Source organism: Dermochelys coriacea, chromosome 7 (genome assembly GCF_009764565.3).
Source record: "Dermochelys coriacea isolate rDerCor1 chromosome 7, rDerCor1.pri.v4, whole genome shotgun sequence".
NCBI classification, from domain to species: domain Eukaryota; kingdom Metazoa; phylum Chordata; order Testudines; family Dermochelyidae; genus Dermochelys; species Dermochelys coriacea.
In genome coordinates this window covers 26,487,620-26,509,219 of record NC_050074.1, presented here as the reverse complement: position 1 = coordinate 26,509,219, position 21,600 = coordinate 26,487,620, and the positions used below count along the sequence as shown (strand labels likewise).

The following is a 21,600-nucleotide window of genomic DNA, read 5'->3' as shown; positions in this document are numbered from 1 at the left end:
ACAAGGAGTATGGTGAATAAACAGGAAGAACTGGCATATTTGTCCATATGCTAATTTATGACTTAACTGGCACCACAGAGATGTGGTGGGGCTAAGTCTCATGACGGGAATATTGGTATAGAGGAGTACTATTTGTTCAGGAAGGACAGGCAGTATAAAAAAGGAAGGAGGTGTTGCATTATCCATCAAGAAGACTACACTTGTTCTGAGATCCAGAAGGAGGTGAGGGGCAGACCAGCTGAAAGTCTCTGGGAAAAGATAAAAGGGGTAAAATGATAGGGTAGACTACTAGAGACTTCCAAATCAGGAAGAGGCGGTAGATGAGGCATTTTTACAACAAACAGAAATATTCAAAACTCAAGACCGGATAGTAATGAGGCACTTTAATTACCCAGGTAGCTGCTGGAAGAGTAATATGGCAAAACACAAAATTTCCAATAAATTCTTGGAATGTATTAGGAACAACCTTTTGTTTCAGAAAATGGAAGAAGTAACCAGGGGAACTGCCATTTAGACTTGATTCTGACCACCACGGAGGAATAGGCAATTAGGATGAAAGTCATCGTGAAATGATAGATTTCAGGATTCCAGGGAAAGGAAGGCGTGAGAGCAAAAGAATAAGGGCAATGGACTTCAAAAAAATCAGACTTTAACAAACTCAGAGGACTGGTGGTTAAGGTCCTATTGGAAGAAAAATCTAAGAAAGAAAGGAGTTCAGGAGAGCTGGCAGTTGCCAAGGCGACAATATTAAAAGGCACACTGCAAACTATGCGATGTGAAAGAATTATAGGAAGAACGGTAAGAGGCCAATACAGTTCCATCAGGAGCTCTTTAATTACCTGAAAATCAAAAAAAATCCTACAGTAAGTGGAAAACATGGACAAATTGCTAAGGAGGAGTACAGAAGAACAACATAAGCATGTATAGACAAAATCAGAAAGGGTAAGGCTCAATCTGAGTTATAATCTGAGTTCTAAAAAGGTTCATGATGACAAGATACTCAACACAATTAATATTAACAACAATGGGGAAGAAAAACAAGTCAAAACAGTTTAGAGAATATTTAGACAAGTTAGATGTATTCAAGTCAGCAAGGTCTGATGAAATTCTTCCTAGGGTATTTAAGGAACTAGCTGAAGCAATCTTGGAACTGTTAGCAATTATCTTTGAGAACTCATGGAGGATGGGTGAGGTCCCAGAGGACTGGAGAAGGGCAAACATAATACATATCTTTAAAAGGGGGAAACAAAGGATGCTGGAATTACAAACCAGTCAGCCTAACTTTGATATCTGGAAGGATACTGGAACAAATTATTAAACAATCAATTTGTATGCACCTAGAAGATAATAGGATTATAAGGAATAGCCAGCATGGGTTTGTCAAGAACAAATCATGCCAAACAAACATAATTTCCTTCTTTGGCAGAGATACTGGCCCTAGTGCATAGAGGGAAGCAGTATATAGGATATATCTTGCTTTTAATAAGGCTTTTGTCATAGGCCCCCATGACATTGTCAGAAGCAAACTAGGGAAATGCAGTCTAGTTTCATTTAACATAAGGCGGGTGCATAACTAGTTGAAAGACCATACTCAATGGCCAGTGTCAAACTGGGAGGGCATATCTAGTGGAGTACTGCAGGGGTCCTGGGTGTGGTTCTATTGATTATTTTCATTAATGACTTCGATAATGGAGTGGAGAGTATACCTATAAAATTTGCAGGTTACATCAAACTGTGAGGGATTACAGTTAATCCTGGAGGACAGGATTAAAATGCAAAAGAACCCTGACAAATTGGAGAATTGGTCTGAAATCAACAAGATGAATTTCAATAAAGATCCAAGTGCAAAGTACTTCACTTAAGAAAAGTCAAATGAATACCCACAAAATAGGTGGTAGCACTGCTGAAAAGGATCTGGGGTTTATAGTGAATCACAAAGTGAATATGAGTCAATGTGATACAGTTGCAAAAAAAGGCTAATATTCTGGAGTGTATTAACATGAGTATTATAGGAAAGACATTGGAGGCAATTGTCCCACTCTACACAGTACTGGTGAGGCCTCAGCTGGATTATTGTGTCCAGTTCTGGGCATCACACTTTAGGAAAGATGTGCTCAAATTGGAGAGAATTCAGAGGAGAGCAATAAAAATATAAAAGGATTAGAAACCTGACGTATGAGAAAACATTAAAAAACATTTAAAAACGGGCATGTTTAGTCCTGAGAAAACACCAGATAACAGTCTTCATATATGTTAAGGACATGTAATAAAGAAGACAGTGAGAAAACAGTTAACTACCTGTAACTGTTGTTCTTTGAGATGTGATGCATCTATCCGGGGGGGGCAGGGTGTCTTGTGCAGTGGAGGCGGATAACTTTGCCTAGCACTACCTGTAGAGGTAGTGCTCATGCCCTGCAGGCATAGCCCCTCCTCTGGTCATATAAAGGTGGCTCCACCCTGACCCTCTCAGCGCCTTTACACCAAATATCATAAGTGCAGACTCCGATGCAGAGTAGATGCGGGGGGGAGAGGGGAGGTTGACAGAAGTGGGTAACCATGTTTTTTTCTTGGAGTAAATGCAACTGCGTATTCTATGTGGGTGACTTGCAAGCAGTACTCACAGAACATAGGGCTCGGAGACTATTTAAAGCTGGATTACAGGACTGCTTTCTCAAAGTTTGCATCTGATCTGGATGCAGCCTTAATGGCACAGTGGTTTGTACAGATATGCACAGAGGACCACGTGGTCACCCTGCAAATGTCCAATATAGGAATGTCATTTAGAAATGTTGCTGATATCACCGGAGCTCTGTGAAATGAGCTCGTACCCCTTGAGGAGGTGTAACCTGGGCTATGCTGTCATGATACAGGAAGTTATCCACCTGGAGACTCTCTGTGAAGGCCTGTCATTCGGTCTCCACAGGAAACAAACAGGCGCAGTGAGGAATGGAAAGGTTCAGTTCTGTCAAGACAAAATATTAGACATCACCTAAAATCCAGAGTGTGGAGCCACGGCTTAGGAAAAAACATTGGTAGATCTATAAAGTTGTTCAAATGAAACTTGGATTCCACATATGAGAAAAACTAGGAGTGCAGACACATGGTTTCTTTGTCTTTGGAAAATTGCATGTAAGGAAGCTCTGCCATCAAAGCATAGAACACGCACACTCACCTTGCAGATGTTATCACCACAGGTGAGGCAGTTTTCTGACACAGAAGGGAATAAGAAGAAGTTGCCAGAGGCTTAAACAAAGATACTGTAAGAGCTACTAAAATAATATTAAAGCAACTGGCTCTTTAACCGGATAGGTGGAGATGAGTGACATCTTTCACGAACCTCACTGCCATAGGATTTGAAAACACAAACTTCCCATGGATAGGTGGATGAAATGCTGAAATTGACACAGGTGGATCCTCAGTGAACTAATCACAAGGCCAGAAGACTGAAGGCGTAATAGGTACTCCAAGATGTCCTGGGTACAAGCCCATGTTGGTTGAACTCCCCAGGCTAATGACCATACTGAGAACCACTTCCACTTCCACCCTGGTGGAGAGCTTCCCACTGTTAAGCAAGACCTGTTGGACTGGCTCCGAGCATCATTCCTCCTCCTCCTGTAACCATGCAGCATCCATTCTGTGAGATGCAGGGAACTGATTGCTGGGTGAAAATGCTGACTGGGCTACTGAGTCAGGAGGTCAGGATGAAGAGGAAGGGATATGGAAGGTTGGACCAACCATGTGAGGAGGTTGGAAAACCAATATTGTCTCGAATGCACTGGAAACGAGTCTCAAGATGATCAGAATTGGAGGAATGGCATATAAGAGTGCCAATTCCCAGCTCAAGTGAAAAGCATCAATCAACGAGGCTGAACTGAGAGCCCCCTTGGGAACAAAACAACTGGCATTTCTTGTCTTCTCTCATAGCAAACAGGTCAATTGTCAGCATGCCCCAGAGTGCAGGATGCTGGGCTTTAGAGACCACTAGCGATTCAGGGAGAAACTCCTGCTGAGGTGATCTGCCCAATGAGTGTGGGTCCCAGGCAAGCGATCAGCCATGGGAGTAATGTTTTTCTGGTGCAAAACTGCCAGAACCTGATTGCCTCCTGACAAAGCACACTGGAGTGCGCTCCCCCACTGCCTGTTCATATAATACGTCACAGTGGTACTATTGGTGAGCATGAAAACCACTGATGAGACATTAAAAGGCCTGACACGAATCATAGATAGCATAAAGCTCCAGGACATTGATATGTAAAGAATTTCACATTCTGACCACAGGCCTTGAACCTTCAGTGACTCCAGATGCAGTCCCCGAACTATTAAGGAGCCATTGATGACAATAGTTCCGATGGTGGTGACCAAGTGAAGGGAATGCCCTGGCACACGTTCTGAACCATCCACCACTGCAAGAAATCCAGTACTGGTAGTGGAAGACTCACCAGTCTGTCCAAGGAATGACAGTACAGACAATAGGCTGACTTCAGTCACATTTAAAGAGGATAATGTCACATGGCATATTGGACTACCTGTGTGCATGCAACCATATGGGCTAGAAACTTCAGGCATACTCAGGCTGTGGTTGAAGGCTGGGTCTTCAGCTCTAGACATAAGTTACAGATTGCCTGGAATCATTTGGTCAGCAGAAATGCTCTCGAATTCGTAGCGTCTATCAGGGCCCAATGAGCTTGATTCTTAGAGTTGGAACCAAAGTTGACCTCCCGCTGTTTAAGAGGAGACATAGATGATTAAGTAGGCATAATGTGAACTAGACATGACAGAGGACATCCTCTCTTGACTTGCCACTCAGTAACCAATCATCCAGATATCGGAAGATATGAATTCCCCTCTTCCTGAGATATGCTGTTACTGTGACCATCCATTTCATAAAGACCCCAGGGGCGGAAAATAGGCCAAAGGGCTAGTGTTGTTCCACAACAAACCAGTTTGAGATAATTGCTACATGAAAATAAGCATCCTGAAGGTACAGGGCAACAAACCAGTCATTGTGGTTTAAGGCAGGAAGTATTGTTGCCATCTGGTATCTCAAGTATCAGACATATTTGTTAAGATTACAGAGGCTGAGGATAGGTCTCCCAAGGGTTTGGGAACCAGGAAATACTGGAACTAGAATCCCTGTCCCCATTGCTTCAGGAGGGCCTCCCCTACAGTCCCAAAGGCCAGGAGAGACTGAACCTGCTAAAAGAGCGGTGTCTTGGGAAAGGGGTCCCTGAAAAGCAACGTGGGAAGTGTGGATAGAGAGGAACTGTATGGCATAATCCTATTGGACAGTGCTTAGGATCCAATTGTCTATTGTAATAGAGTCTCAGACATTATAAAAGCAGGTCAGCCAGTCCCCAAACCAGGGGAATGGGGAAGGAGGAGGTATTCCTGGATCATTGTCTTGAACACATGAATCAGAGCAGGCATTTGCTAGATGCTGTGGGGATGGTTAGTGTGAAGGGGAGGTGTAGCTGGCTACACCCAGAACCGGAAGACTGCCTCAGTCTCCTTTGGGATCTGTGGCTCTTTCTGAAGTAGTGGTAGGCAGCAGGATGTTTTTTTACTCTTAATTCTATCATCATGATTTTATATTTATGTTTCCTTCTATTTTATTTGACCGATGAAGGCAGATTTGCAATTTCAAATTTTTATTTGTACCTTATTAACATGTAAGAGGATGAATCCTGGGATATGCAGTTCAATAGACACCTAGAATCTCAGAATATATATTTTAAAAATAGAGATTAATGTCAGCTAACTTTTCTCGATAAAGATGATGAACTAAAGTGATCTTTTGCCCCTGGAATTCCTTTACCTAGGATTAAACTTTGAACTATCAGGCAAGAAATCAATCCATTTAAATTAGTATACTTTTCTGAATGTAAAGAGTTTATTTTCCTTTTATAAGTGCAGTGTCTAACTGTTCGTGTTCTTTTAAAATGCACACCAATTCAAAACTTACAAATAAAACAGTTAAAATATAAATTTAATTCTTATTTTGTGTTTCATACCTTCACAGTAAAAAACAGACATGGAAAAGGAAGACCATTTTTGTGGAGAAGACCATTTTTAACACTGAAATAGTTTATTTAATCACATTTGAAAACCATCTCAACTGCGTAAAGCATATTTAAATATCTATATTTTCAAGCTCTGTACTTTAGACACTACATATTAAAAAACCCTAATATACTGGGTCTATATTAAGGATTAACAATCTATTCACATTTGATAATCAAAGCTAATTTTCTAAGAAACAAAGACATCACACCAATAACCTACACCCCTCCTATATTTATGCACCCTTCAAAACATATAAACGGCCTCTCTCTTTAGAATTGAAATTTACAATAGAAGACACAAAAATGAGCATTAGGTCTCAGGAAACAAATCTGAGGTCCCAAACTATGTCAAGACAATTTGAAATTAGGAGTGAAAACACTAAGAAGAAATGAGAACTGCCATATATATATTCCACTAAAGACAAGGGAAATCTTAGCTACAGCTACACACCCTTGATGTTGCGGATTCCATACATGGGTCCAATCTTGCAATACTAACACACGCAAGACTGCTATTAAGTCAGTAGGTTCTTTTCAAAAACTGCAGGATCAGTGCTAACATACTGTAATAAGGAAAATATGCTAAATGTATTAGCACATGGCAGGATTTAAGCTGTTACACTATTTTTAACAAATTGAAAAAAAGCCCAGAATATATCTTCTGCAAAGATTTGTAACTAATACATCATTTTAACCCTGACACACTCTGTTAACTAAACATTTATATTGTATTGTATGATGAGAAAATAGCTTACCTCTGTCTGAAGTATGGCAGCTCTCTGTTCTTTGGCAGTAAGCGACTCTTTAAGCACTTCAATGTGTTGCTTGCAATCTGAATTCTGATTGCTAAGGGTTTCAAGCTTAGTTTGTAAGGCAAGAAGTTCTGATTCTTTCTTTGAAAGTTCCTGTTTCAATTGGTCAATCTGCAAAATTAAAAAACATTGTTTTACATCATTAATCTCCAAGTTATACTCACATGAGTTTGGAGAGATGAGAATAAATCTCCTGTGATGCAACCCAGATACCTTCTGGAGAGGCAGGAGAAGCATTAAGGTTCTGACCCTGAGATGCTCGGCACCCACAATTTCTATTAAGTTTATGTTTGCAGTGTTGTTATAGTCATGCTGGTCCAAGGATATAAGAGTCAAGAAGTGAGTGAAGCAATGTCTTTTATTGGACCAACCTCTGTGGTGAAAGTGACAAGCCTACGAGCTCTACAGAGCTCTTCTTTATGTCTGGGAAAGGTAATCAGAACATTACAATGAAGTGAGCAATTAATATTTTTGCAGTTAGAGGACAAAGGAGGGTAAGTGGATTATAGATTGTTGTAATGGGACATAAATCCAGTGTCTCTACTCAGTCCATGATTTTTGATGTCTAGCAGTTTTGAATTTAAGCTCCCAGGATCAACTTTTGAAGGTGTTGTGCAGGTCTCCTTTGAGGATAAGGTCAGATATGGAGTGATCGTTTTGTGAAAAGTGCTCACTCACAGTTGATAGGATGTTTTTGTCTTTTATCATTTTTCTGTGTGAGTTCATTTGAGAGTGGAGTGACTATCTTGTTTTACCCACAAAGTAGTTGTTGGTGCATTTGATGCACTGGATGAGGTACACCACATGTTGTGATGGGCTTGTTAATTGTCCATTTTATTTTGAATGGTTTCTATACAAAGGAAAAATAAAGCTTTCATGCATGTGTAGATTGAATGCAACACCATACTCCATATAAGACCACAGCTATCATTACTAAAGCCTGCGGTGAGCCTGGGTTATGAGCATTGCAATAAGAACTAGCAGTAGTTCAGGAATTTAACCAGGGGGTGGGGAACAGAGTGATAGAACTCTAACCATCTTCCACTTGCCACACAGTTAATGTCCTTCACCCTCCATTTTCCTTCCTTGGCAACTCATGTGGAGCTCACCAGTAACAGGAAAGCCAAAGGGAAAAGTCATAATTAAGAAAAGACTGGGGGGCAGGGAGGAGGAGAGAATTGGGGAAAAAATTCCAAATGATGAGTCTATTAGAAGGTGAAAAGTTGTGGAAATCCCATCATTTAGGACAGGGGTTCTCAACCTGATGCTCATGAACAGGTGTCAGGAGGATCACAGCTACCCTGCCCTTCCCATATTGCTAAATGGAAGAAGGTGTCCTGGAAAAGACTGAGTATTTCGAACATTTAAAATTGGTCAAAGCACTGGAGAATATATTATAAAGAACAATCTTAAATATAAGATGACATAACAGGTATTCTTCTTCTCAAACTTCTATGTGACAACAGTGGACCAGCAAATTAGCTACTCAAATTCTCTATTGTGAGATACTTAATATTAGCTATTTAAATTACCAAATAACTTTAGCCCGCATGGGGCTGAATGGGCAGTAACTTTTCAAAGACATCATTTCAGGCTTTCCCTCTGCTAACTGTGGCAGGCACTTGGTTTTCATTTAGAAGTTTTTCCTCACAACCAAAAGGGCCAGAAATTTTTATTTTAAATCAAAGTTTAAATGCTATGAAGGTGATCAAAGAAGAGCTGGAACTGCCCTATTCATTCTCTCCTTTCAGTTTAATCCCAAAGGCCACTTGGGATGAGGTTAAATCTAGAGCTGAAGGGAATAGTAGCCCAGAAAAAAAAAAGTTTGTCATGTTTAACCATAACCTCAAAATCAAAACATAATAATAGATCACAGCCATAATTCTGAATTACACATTTAGGGTTATTTCTTTTTCTCTTCACAGGTTTCAAAATGTTTTGTATCCACTAGATTGGAGAATTTGGCTGGTCACCCTTTGTCTATTGCACAAAATCCTAATCTATACAGGAAGCTAAAGCAATAGCCTTTATAGTCTTAATTTAGCAAAAGAAAGAAAAAGGAGTGTAGGAAAAAAACGGATGTTGGGAAAAGTAAAGAGAAACATAAAACATGTATCCCAAAACTACTCAAGAAAGAAAAAAAATTCAGCTTGGAAGTAAACCTTCTTCTCTCCTCCCCATCATTTATTTACTTTAATGCACATGTAAGAAAATTTGGAAACTAAAACAAAAAGGTACACAAAATATAGACTGGGAAAATCTGAGTACATGATATAAAGGAGGAACCCTAGATCTGAGGCCAATCTAATTATATTACATGTTTTATACTAGACTCTTGTGGACATCACACACAACTAATCTCTATTGGAAGCTTTTCACAGCTTTGTTCATGATACTAGCAATACTCTGAAAAATAAACAGCCAAGGAAAATGGCTTCATTTTCATCACAGATATGCTCCTCATTGCTCAGAAACTCTCTGCTCATTAGCATGCAGTTCCAGTTTGAAGATCTGCGTACTGTAAGGAGTTCAAGAAAATGTGTTACAGTTCCCAAACACAAAAGAACAGATCCAAGTTAGGATAACTGTGTCTTCGGCAAACTCTTTAATAAAAAAAATAAAATAAAACAAAAATGAAAAAGAATGCAAGAACTGGGACGTCTCCCTTAAAAAGAAATATCCAGGACAGAACAAGACCTCACAATTTTTATCTGATACATTAAGTTGTTAAAAGGTTCTTGTACAGTATGGTTCTCTGTAAAAAGTTATGCACTTCTTTAAACAACTCTTTGTCCTCACTGAAGTGGTTGCATTCCCACTCCTTTAAACATCAAGGTGAATGTAAGAAGAATGTTGACATGATCCAGTGAGGACTCACACCCCTCTACTGGAGTCAAAGTAAAACAATGACCACAATTTCGGTGTGAGTTAGAAATAAAGACTACAATGAAGATTTACCTGGATGTCTGGATATAGATTCTAGATCCAAGGCCTGAAGGGACCCATTGTGATCATCTAGTCCCTCCTCTATAACACATCACAAGCCCCAGAACTTCCCCAAAATAATTTCTAGAGCATATTTTTAGAAAACCAGCCAAACTTGATTTAAAATGGCCAGTGATGGAGAATCCACATGACCCTTGGCAAACTGTTCCAGTGGTTAATTACCCTCACTGTTAATGATATATACCATTATTTCCAGTCTGAATTTGTCTAGCTTCAACTTCCAGCTATTGGATAGTATTTTACCTTTCTCTGCTAGATTGAAGATACTATATATGGTACCCCAGGACCACTAATTGTCTCTATTCCTGACCGTCTCATTCTCTGGAGAAGTTTGGAAGTGTGTGTTCATTATTAGTGTGTTAGACTTTACGAAAAAAATACCTTGATGCTGTACAAATGCAATGCTCACTAATGGTCTTCATGCAGCTGATACACCTTCCTTTCTAGATTTAAATTAAGAAGAAATGTAAACTAAATACCTATTCTTTAAGTATAACAGTATAAAGAGAATTCTAGCACCTAACCATGAAAAGAGCCTTGTTCTATTGCTTGGCATCAAGACTTATATTTATCAAAACTTCTTATCAGCAATCTCAGGTTCGACAGATCAGGTATAATAAGATCTGCTTGCTGACAGCCATATAAATACTTTTTCCACCTTGAAAGGTTCTCTGATGAACGGCAGAACTAGTATCTTTTTCTGCAAATCTCAGTTGTAAGAGGAAGGACAGGACTGGTGAAAGAAGTTGTACAGTGTTTCATCAGAATGTGACATACTTATCAAAGTGCTGATCTGAAGCTGTGATGAAACCGTGGTATGTATAACAGTCTTCTTCTCATTCATCTGCTCTTTAGAGAAAAGAAATATATCGAACCTCTTCCTCTCAAAAACACTGGAACTCCCCCTTTATATACAAGATTTTGGACATTATTTATACCTTAAATGCTTCAATATATTTTCTGAGATATTGTAGTAATTACATTGTAAGTCACTGAGAACTGCATACTTGTAGGTTAACCACATTTGAAAGCGTACTGTAATCTCACTAAGGGTAACCCCACTTATGAGTTTTAAAAGATTGTATTGAACATAAAAAGTGCTAAAAAAAACCCCTTTAAATATAAAGTAAGCTGCCAAAAGGGCCATAAGCTTTCATTTCTCCAGTGGGAAGAATCTAAGACATTAGCTAAAACATGGCAGGTGATATGGGATACTGAAGATACAGATCCCACACTTTCTAAAATTAAGGTATTTTCTGAGATGGCAAATCCTAATACCTTTAATATCATACAATGATAATTGTTCTCATTGTCTCCATTTTATGCTCGGTATAACTAAGAGTCAGAGAGTAAAATAATTTGCCTAGAAGCTAATGGGAGCTGCAGAGGCAGTGCTCAGGACAGGGCAGGGTCACATGCAGAGCCGCCTGCCGCACCTCCACCTAGGAGCAACCAGGACAGGTCACCGCTTGCGGGGAATCGCCCGAAGTAAGCACCCCCTGGATCCAGCACCCCGCATCCCCTCCTATACCCCAGACCCCATCCTGCACCCAAACTCCCTCCCAGAGCCCACACCCACTCCCGCACCCCAACCCCACATTCAAACTCCCTTCCTCTTTGTTAACTGGCAGTTTTTACTTATTGGCACCTCTAATCCCCAAAACATGCTGGATAAACAGCTTTTACTGTATCTTAACTTCAGTAAGGCTTTTGACACTGCCTCCTGAATTTCTCATGAACAAACTAGAGAAATATAGCCTAGATGAACCTACTATAAGGCGAGTATACAACTGGTTGAAAAACCAAACAGAAAGTAGTTTTCAATGGTTCACAATCAAGCTGGAAGTGCCTATTGAGTGGGGTCCCACAGGGATATGTCCTGGGTCTGATTCTATTCAATATCTTCATAAATTATTTGGATAATGGCATAGAGAGCACACTTATAAAGTTTGTGGACAATACAATGGTGGGAGGGGTTGCAAGTGCTTTGGAGGACAGGATTAGAATTCAAAATGATCTTGACAAACTGGAGAAATGGTCTGAAATAAATAGGATGAAATTTAATAAGGACAAATGCAAAGTACTATAAACAGGATGGAATAATCAATTGCACAAATACAAAATGGGGAATGACTGCCTAGGAAGGAGCACTTCAGAAAAGGATCTGGGGATCACAGTGGATGAGAGTCGTCAATTTAATAATGTTGCAAAAAAAACACCATAATGGTGGGATATATTAGCAGCAGTGTTACAATAATCATGCCATGAGAATTAATTCTTTGACTCTACTCAGCACTAATAAAGCCTCAACTTGAATACTGTGTCCAGTTCTGAGCGCCACATTTTGGGAGAGATGTGGATAAATTGGAGAAAGTCCAGAAGAAAGCAACAAAAATTATTAAAGGTCTAGAAAATATGACTTATAAGGAAAGACTGAAAAAAACTGGGTTTGTTTAAGCTGGAGAAAAGAAGACTGAGAAGGGAGATAACAATCTTCAAATACACAAAAGTTGTTATAAAGAGGAGGGTGACAAACAGTTCTCCTTAACCAGTGAGGACAGGACAAGAAGTAATGGACTTAAGTTGCAACAAGGGAGATTTACGTTAGACATTAGGAAAAACTTCCTAACTGTCAATGCAGTTAAGAACCGAAACAAATTATCTAGGGAGATTATGGATCTCCATCCCTGGAGGTTTTAAGAACAGGTTAAATAAATATCTTTTAGGAATGGTCTATATAATAGTTAGGCCTGTCTCAGTGCAGGGAACTGGACTAGATGACCTATCAAGGTCATTTCCAGTCCAAAATTTCTATGATTCTCCACAAAATCATGTGGGTTCTACAGAAGCAGATATAGCACTGCCCCCTCAGAAGCTTTTTCAAAATTCCTAGCTACAAATTTAAGCACAAAAGGGGCTTTTCCAAAAATTATCGGGTCCACAAAATTTCACATAAAAATAGATGTTGGATGCAGAGGAATGAATGCAAAAAAAAAAATCAAGAAAAAAAATGTAGTTTCACAATCAAAATTGCTACAATGCTTTTGACCAGCTTTACTCTGTTTATTATGGTCAGTCTCAACTGCATTATAGTCAGCTAGCTGTCCTTCCTCTCCTGCATTCTCCTCCCCGCTCACTGCTCCTTCTCATCTTAAAGGAACTTATAGGTAAAATGCCTTCTTTCCCCACTTCCCAAGATTCATCTATGTGAATGTTTCATTCCCCCCACCACTCCATCACTGCTGTCCTGGTTTCTCCACTTTAAAAATCTGATCACCGTACACCTGTATTGTAGAAGGTAGCTCCATATCAGTACCTTGTTACTTTATAAACAAATAAGAATACAATCAGGAATACAAATTTTGGAATAAATTCAAAGTTTGTATTTTTAAAAAAACTATTTAAAAAAATTAAATTGGTTGAGGAAAGAGAATCAGAAAAAGTAATCCGAAAGTACAAAAATAAAATGTTGGGACTGCTTTTTAACTACATCGCAGCTAAACAAATGTAAATTAAGTGTGGTAAAAACATGCAACTGGGATCACAAGTTAGGTGCCAAGTTTAAGTTTGATTATTTTAAAATAACTGAGTGGCTGTATTGTTTAGTGAGTCTAGGAGGTAGGTCTCTGGGGTTCTATTCCAAACTTCGCTACTAACTGGTGTGTGACCTTAGCCAATTCATTTAGTCTCTCTCTATATATACATCTGTAAATTGAGGATAATAATATGTCTCAACCTTTGTAAAATGTTTTGAGATTCTTAAGTTAAAGGCACTGTGTAAGTGCACACTATCAGAATTATTCAATTCCAGTTTTGTTCAATATCTTCATTAATGATCTGGAGGATGGCATGGATTGCACCCTCAGCAAGTTTGCAGATGACAGTAAACTGGGAGGCGTGGTAGATACGCTGGAGGTTAGGGATAGGATACAGAGGGACCTAGACAAATTAGATGATTGGGCCAAAAGAAATCGGATGAGGTTCAACAAGGACAAGTGCAGAGTCCTGCATTTAAAACAGAAGAATCCCATGCACTGCTAAAAATTAGGGACTGAGTGGCTAGGCAGCAGTTCTGCAGAAAGGGACCTAGGGGTTACAGTGGATGAGAAGCTGAATATGAGTCAACAGTGTGCCCTTGTTGCGAAGAAGGCTAACGGCATTTTGGGCTGTATAAGTAGAAGCATTGCCAGCAGATCGAGGGACGTGATCATTCCCCTCTATTCAGCATTGGTGAGGTCTCATCTGGAGTACTATGTCCAGTTTTGGGCCCCACACTACAAGAAGGATGTGGAAAAATTGGAAAGAGTCCACTGGAGGGCAACAAAAATGATTAGAGCGCTAGAGCACATGATTTATAAGGAGAGGCTGATGGGACAGGGATTATTTAGTCTGCAGAAGAGAAGAATGAGGGGGGATTTGATAGCTGCTTTCAACTACCTGAAAGGGGGTTCCAAAGAGGAAGGATCTAGATCTCAGTGGTAGCAGATGACAGAACAAGGAGCAATGGTCTCAAGTTGCAGTGGGGAAGGTTTAGGTTAGATATTAGGAAAAACTTTTTCACCAGGAGGGTGGTGAAGCACTGGAATGGGTTACCTAGGGAGGTGGTGGAATCTCCTTTCTTAGAGGTTTTTAAGGTCAGACTTGACAAAGCCCTGGCTGGGATGATTTAGTTGGGGATTGGTCCTGCTTTGAGGGGGTTGGACTAGATAACCTCCTGAGGTCCCTTCCAACCCTGATAGTCTATGATTCCATGAATTATAAAATTAATTTTTTAAACTATTAGAATTTTAAAATACTGTACATGTAACACACATTTACAATGGAAACAACAACTCAGCATCATTTATGGCATAGTGATACAAACCACAATACCATTATCAAGGTAATGAAAAAATTAACAGTTAAAATGGTCTGAAAATATTGTCGGTCAGAATGGAAACCAATAAAGTCATAAAGCAGCCTTTGGGCAGTGAAAGCAGGAGTTATAAAGCTGAAAAAAGAGAAAATGAAGAGACCATATATAAGATGTGAAAGAAAGAAAAAGAAACATAAGGAAGTGTAAAACATGAGAAATGTACTAAATTAATTAATGTTTTTGCCACTGAAGTATGATAGATTAGCCTCCTCTCTATCTCTTCTGAATCAATACTTACAAGTGCCTTTTTTTTAATCCAAAAAAGGTTCCTGCAGCAACTCCTTTCAGTGCCAAATACCACAGATCTACCATGAGCAAATTCACAGAGGACTGCTTAAACTGAAGAGTCCAGTTAAAGCTTCTGTTCACATTATTTTAATACCATTAAACTATTTTATTAGTAGACTGTACCTTATTTTTCATGAACTTTGAGTGACTCTTGTAAACTTCTATTTGTTTGATCTCTTCTTCTCGGTCCTCTATATTCAGAACTCCGTTTGTCTTTAACATCTGTATTTCATCTTCGAGATCCCTTATATTGCGTTCAAGTGAAGCTATTTTTGTGTCCTGGATTAAAAATTTAAGAAATAAAAAGAGAGAGTGTTTTGTAATTATATGAAACCTGGATGTTAAAAATGCAGTATTTGTAGCAACATAGTACAATAATAATACACCAGCACAAGAAACTGGAACAAATTCTGCTTTCATTTATACTGATGCAGGGGTGCTGGAATAATTTGTATAGTGGTAGTGCTGAGAGCCATTGAACCAAACTGTCAATCCTCTGTATAATGGAAACCACTTCAAGCCAGGGGATGCTGCAGCACCCTCAGTAGCCCTAGTTCCAGCATCTATGACGTGTATTGTGTAAATCCCGGTAATTCCACTGACAGTAGTTTAAGGGAAAACAGAATTTGGACCTCTGCTCTCAAACGAAAGATGGCATGATGCTTGATTTTATTTTAGCATCTATTAAGAATGAGCATTTTGATGCTCATGCAGTCTGGGCAAAATCCTGCCCTACTTCCTAGAAGGCACACAAAAGAAGGACAATAGATGAGGACGGCAGGGCCAGACGTATATGAAAACACCTTATAGGCCTTGCAACTACTTAGGACTATCAGGAGCTGGCTGGCCTCTCAATCTAGTGGTCTTTCGAACACAAAGTTATAATCCTGTCCTGCTGTTTTGAGAAATAAGAGGAGTCTCCTTATGTCCATTTCCTCCACTGGTATACCCACATATAGCCACGGACAGGATATATACTTTTCATCCTACAATCTCGAAGAGCTTTGCAAACAGTATGTAACCAAGTTAATATGCAACAGAAATGCCACCTCATATACCATGGATTATATGTCACCTCATATACTAGTTATCAGCTTGTGCCAGCACAGCACATAAAAAATCCAGTGATTCAGCTCTCATTTTCATTTGTTGTCTGGAAACTAAAAAAATCTATTTATTTGGGGATGGAAAGAGATCATTAGGACTTATAATACCTTCTTACACAACTTTCATTTTGAAAGAATATAACAAAATGACTCAGTAGGCAATCTGTTTTCAAACATCTATTAGGGAACAAATCAAGCGCAGAAAAATCATGGATCAAGCGCAGAAAAATTAAGTCCAAGAATACAAAGTAGCCAAGACATATTTGAAACTGGGATAAAATCCTTGCCCACTGAAGTCAATGGCAGAAGACCTATTGACTATAATGGAGTCAGGATTTTACCCATTCTCTCCCACAAAAAACAAAAGTTCAACCAAACCTTCTCCCAAGACAACTAAATTTGAATCTCTGTTGTAAAATAAAACTTTGTTTCTGTTTTCAGTTGACTGTACTGCCTGTCTTTAGCCAGAAGCTGACATTCTGCGATATTAAAAAAGGTTATTCCTACACTACCTACAGACTGTCTTAAAGTAGTCAGCACCAAAACTTTTGCATGATAGCAAAGCCTGTTTTCAGGATACGGTCAGGCTAAATTTGCAATTTCAGAGGTTGGATAACCTGGATACAGCTCTGATAAGCATCTGAACTTTTGATTACTAATCCAAAATGAAACTTTGAACCTTTCGAATTTTACCAACTATTGTTATAAACAAGAGACTGCCTTGTGAAATATTATCTCTAATGGATTGACCCCAACTATCAACTGGCCAATATTGCCTCTAATATCTGCAATAACATATGGCCACTGCTTGACTCTTTAGAGTGCTACAAGCTATTGGAAAGTCTCTTACATAGCAATAGCTAGCTGGCAAGAGGAGCACAGAATGTCAGCTTATTTTCTGAGGGGTTATGACTCAGGGCTGTACCCATCGATGGAGACATTCCATATCTGGTAGTAGATGTTTGATGGTACCTGCTTGCCGGATCTGAAGACCTATTTTCAAAGTTATCCTTACAATTTAGAGGGCCTTTCTTCTCAGAAATTCCACTTAGTGATAAGGCTTGTATATCTTGAAGAGGGACACTTATTGTCAGGAAAGTGGGAATAGTGGCTGAATACCTATCCTTACTCTAAATTTTGGGGATTATAGATTTGATTGTATATGTCACTGTTCTAAAATAAGATAAATCAAGACACTTATTTAGGAGATTAATTTGGGATTTAGGATACTGACTTTCCATTTTTGAAAATATTGGTATTAATTAGCCAAAATGCAATATAGTATTACAATGTCTATCATATGTACCTATATTACTCCCTCTTAAAAAGATTTTTTCTATAATCCAAGTGTTGTTGGGTCACTGCGGCCTGTACAGCACTGTGGCAGAGCACGGGGCTGCAATGATTCTACCTCAGTTTTCCCCATCAAGTTTTCCAGTCCACTCTGTTGGCTTATGACTCTGGCCAAGTTACGATGAAAGTTCAACACCTACACTTCTGGGGTAGAAAAGTCCAAAGTCACATCCCAAAACAAACATGAAATAAATGACTCTCAATCCCAGCTACGCTTAATTCTCAACCATTCTGAAGTTATTCACCCATTCACCCTCTAGCCTCAGCTCTCAGACCTCCCCCACTTCCCTTCAGGTAGCTTAACCACCATGGCAGATCCCAAATACTCCCATGTTAGGCATGCCCTCCCTCTTCTGAGGCTCTTTCTGGCTGCAGCCTTATTCAGTTTTTGGCTCCAGCCAGGTTTCTACCACAAGTGAGAGCAGTTGGTCTGCTCTCCTTCCCAGCCGGTCTGCTCTCCTTCCAAGCCAGCTGTACCTGAGCAAGCTCTCCTCTTTTCAGGCCCTTCCCTCAGTTCTGACATCCACTACAGGTGCAGTGGTTGGGGATGATGTTGCTCACTGCAATTCATTAATCCTTTCCAGCCACGTGGGGTTTGTAAACCTCATCATACCAAGTAAAAGGAAGTTGTGAGAGGCCAGATCACTGAGTATTAGTGCAGCTGCTTTGTGCTGCCCAGCAACAGATTCAGCCCATAAAGCCAGCTTAACCTGCCACAGGAGAATCACTCTAGTGTAAGGTATCATCCAGTAGCATAGAGCCAACAGAGTGGCTTCAACACTATTCTCCTTCTGTACAGCTGTGTAGGTTTGAGTCTGGGGCTTCCCTGTGGCCAGATTTCTGTCCTGGAGATTTTGGCAGAAATCACATTTTAGAACAGCCTTCATGTTGATTTAATTTACACTTAGGGACAAGCCCAGCACAAACTCAGAATGAAATGCAAAGGCAAACTGTACACCATCTTTGTACACACACCCAACACCCCTTCTGAACTGTACCATATGCAAGATGAGCTGGCCACAGGATCTGGCTCAGGGTTTTTACACTGGCAAAGAAGACTCTTTTTGTAGTGTATTACTATGCACCTATTTTTTTTTTTAAGTACCAAGGTATGTGATGTGCATTTCCCAGTCTAAGTAAGTCGATATTAACTAAAGACTACAGAGTCGTTGAGCCACTCTCTAACAGAAGAACACTAGGTAGACCAGGAAGGGCAGTGAGCAGACCTTTTATGGTGAGGACATTGGTGAGTGATTGCATCCTCAGCACGTGGATGACTACCAGGTATGCGATACGTTGGTTGTAGTAGTACCATATTCAGGGTCTTAATCTGTTTTAGGCATAATGTAAATCTTCTTGTGATATCTGATTCATTACTCCATTTTAATTGGGAGAAGAGAAACTTAATTCATTAGCAACAGTAGCAAACAACCACCATATTTAACAATCAGATTGTCTACATATGAGTTAGGAAGTTCCTTATAACACTGCACAATAGCTGGGGAAAACGGCTGTTTCCTATTCTTCCAATAACCCAGCAATACTGCATGGCTCAGCCTCCACTTCCATTTTGGGAGAGAAGATTATTTCCTCCTTGATCACCTTCCTCATAATTCCCACAGAAACCTGTTCATTCAGGCTTGCTACTCTGACATGCAGTGTTTTAGGAGGCTAATCTTCAAGAATGACAAGGTAACAGTAAGAATATTTTCTATTTTTAATACTATGACTCTAATATTCCATGGAAGGAATATTTCTACATTCTACTTGTAGATTATATCAGGTTTTGCCCCCTTTGGTGATGGCTCTCACAAACAGTTATGTAACAGAATTAATTATAAAAACAACTGTGCGGACATTGCCATCTTAGTATTGAAAGTGGTGGGTGGTTTGTTTTTGCGCCTTTTCTTCCTTCTGTTTAAAACAAAATGTTTTGTTAAAGACCAAAGTCACACAAAATGTTACATCCTGGAAAATTTGTGATTTTATCTAATTAATTCCCTTTGTATTTAATCATGTAGGCAAAATGCCATCTTAATTACCTAGTTTATTAGGTGAAACTCTCTAATATGACATGCTTCCATGGACAGAATCATAGCTTAACACCATGGTATCTAAATCTTGATGAGGAGATCAACATTATTCATATTCACAATGAGAAGAGCTTGGAGAATTAAGGTACTGAAAGAAGCAAACAGAAAAATCTCTGCTATTACATTACCTACTCAGATAAAACTCATCTATTATTAGGCATTTATTGTGCTATTGCAAAACATTTTTCTGAACATTTTTGTGATGAAGGAAAGAAAAAAAAGTGTGTGGTGGAGTGTAAGACAAGGAAAAAAGGAGGTGCCTGTTTATAGAATTCATCTTGTTTTGGCAAAATCATCCCCCCCCTCCAAAAAAAGGGAGGGGGGCAAAAGAACAACCAATTATCATGGTTATGATCAGCCTTAAGAAGGGACAAGGGTGAACAAACAAACAATTACTATCATACCTATAACATAGAAAATTCTGTAAAGGAGCAAACCAACTTGCTCCAGGCAACCCCATATCCTATTTCTAGCACCTTCTTTTCCCTGTTACTCCAGAGTACGACAAAATTAAAAAAAACCCTGTAACTGTGTTTTACTAATTCTGCAATTCTATCATGGGTGGGGCAGGGGTTACATCTCCCTACTTTTACCATAATTGATCAGTTTATGCCCTGCGGCATAAAATTTAAGTCTTGTAAGAAATTTCTCACTTAATGCCTTGTAGCTATTTATGTATCTGTTCACATAGCCGTGAGTGCTGAAATCAAACATTTATTTTTAGTCTCTATTCGAACAGAGTGTTGTGACTAATGTTGTGGGAAAATGTCACATTACTGATCTTTTTTCATTCAGAATCAGAAGATAAACCTCAGAAATGCAAAATTTTCTGCAGAACACAAATTTTTGAAAAATTCCATTTTGGAAGAACTGAAATGAAATTTTTCAAGAATTTACATTACAGCAAGCTGGCTCACCAGCTGGGCAGCCAGGCAGCCTAAGAGTCCCATCAGGCAAGCTACAGGGAACAGAGCAGGCTGGGAAACCTACGAGGCAGATAGATGGGGAATCAGGATAGCTGGGCTGCTAGGGAATTGGGAAGACTGGCAGGAAGTCTGCCCAGGCAGTCAACCTCCCTGCTTTCCATTCAGTTGAATCAGCATTTCAGACAGAAATCCGTTCTGTCAGAAAAAATTCAACAAGTGTTAGTTGGGGCTAAATTTACAGACACTTGGTTTGACAATCTAACAACCTGAAAGACGAGCAGATGCAGTAGCGCTTAATTTGTTCAAGGGCTTGCCAGGGCTGAGCCTCAGCACCTCTAGGTGTAACAGTTCATAGCCCCAGCACCTCTGGGCTTGCTGCATCAGTTATAAATGTAAAAAAATTGCTTGAGCCCCAGCACCTCTTTCATTACAAATTAAACACTGAGATGCAGTATCTCCTTCAAGCCTGTGGTTTATCTACACCAGCAGCATTCCAAATCTGGTATTGTTGGAATGATGTTGGTATAGATAAGCCACAGAGCTTGGGGCTTGAATCACAAAGACAGAAGGTTTGGCTACAGTAAGATGAAGGAAGTAGTATAATATTACTAGGACTAATAACTCTTCTGAGTGCTCCAAAAATATGGCATCAGTGATTGAAGTTAGGCCTTCCAAACCCTGTTAACAGACACAGGAATATATAGCAGGACTTTCTATACTGTCTCAGATTATTAATCAGAATTGGTATACTACTTCCAACAGTTGCCAATACCTAATGCTTCAGAGGAAGGGACATCTCTCCTCCCCCATTAATGACCCTACCTAACAGTGCAATCCTATATTTGGCCTGGGAGAAGAGTTGGATTCCTTCGTTACTGGTCCAGGCAGCGTTAAATTTTTGCCTTGAAGCATAAATTAAGAGCATTAATTAATACACGATTGTATTAATAGATTCCTTTTCCAGAGGAAAGTTGAAGTAATACTAGGCTGACTCTGCAGATTAGTTTCCAGTATAATGACTCATATATCCCAGAACATT

At 39.5% G+C, this 21,600-nt stretch overlaps 1 protein-coding gene across 1 annotated transcript in view; it reads right to left on the bottom strand.

The window, feature by feature from the left end:
* ERC2 (ELKS/RAB6-interacting/CAST family member 2) overlaps positions 1 to 21,600 on the bottom strand; it is an 858,283-nt gene that overhangs the window by 598,314 nt on the left and 238,369 nt on the right. The window contains 2 exon segments of the mRNA XM_038411791.2: positions 6,818 to 6,985; positions 15,207 to 15,362. Coding sequence (XP_038267719.1) covers positions 6,818 to 6,985; positions 15,207 to 15,362 — 324 coding nt within the window.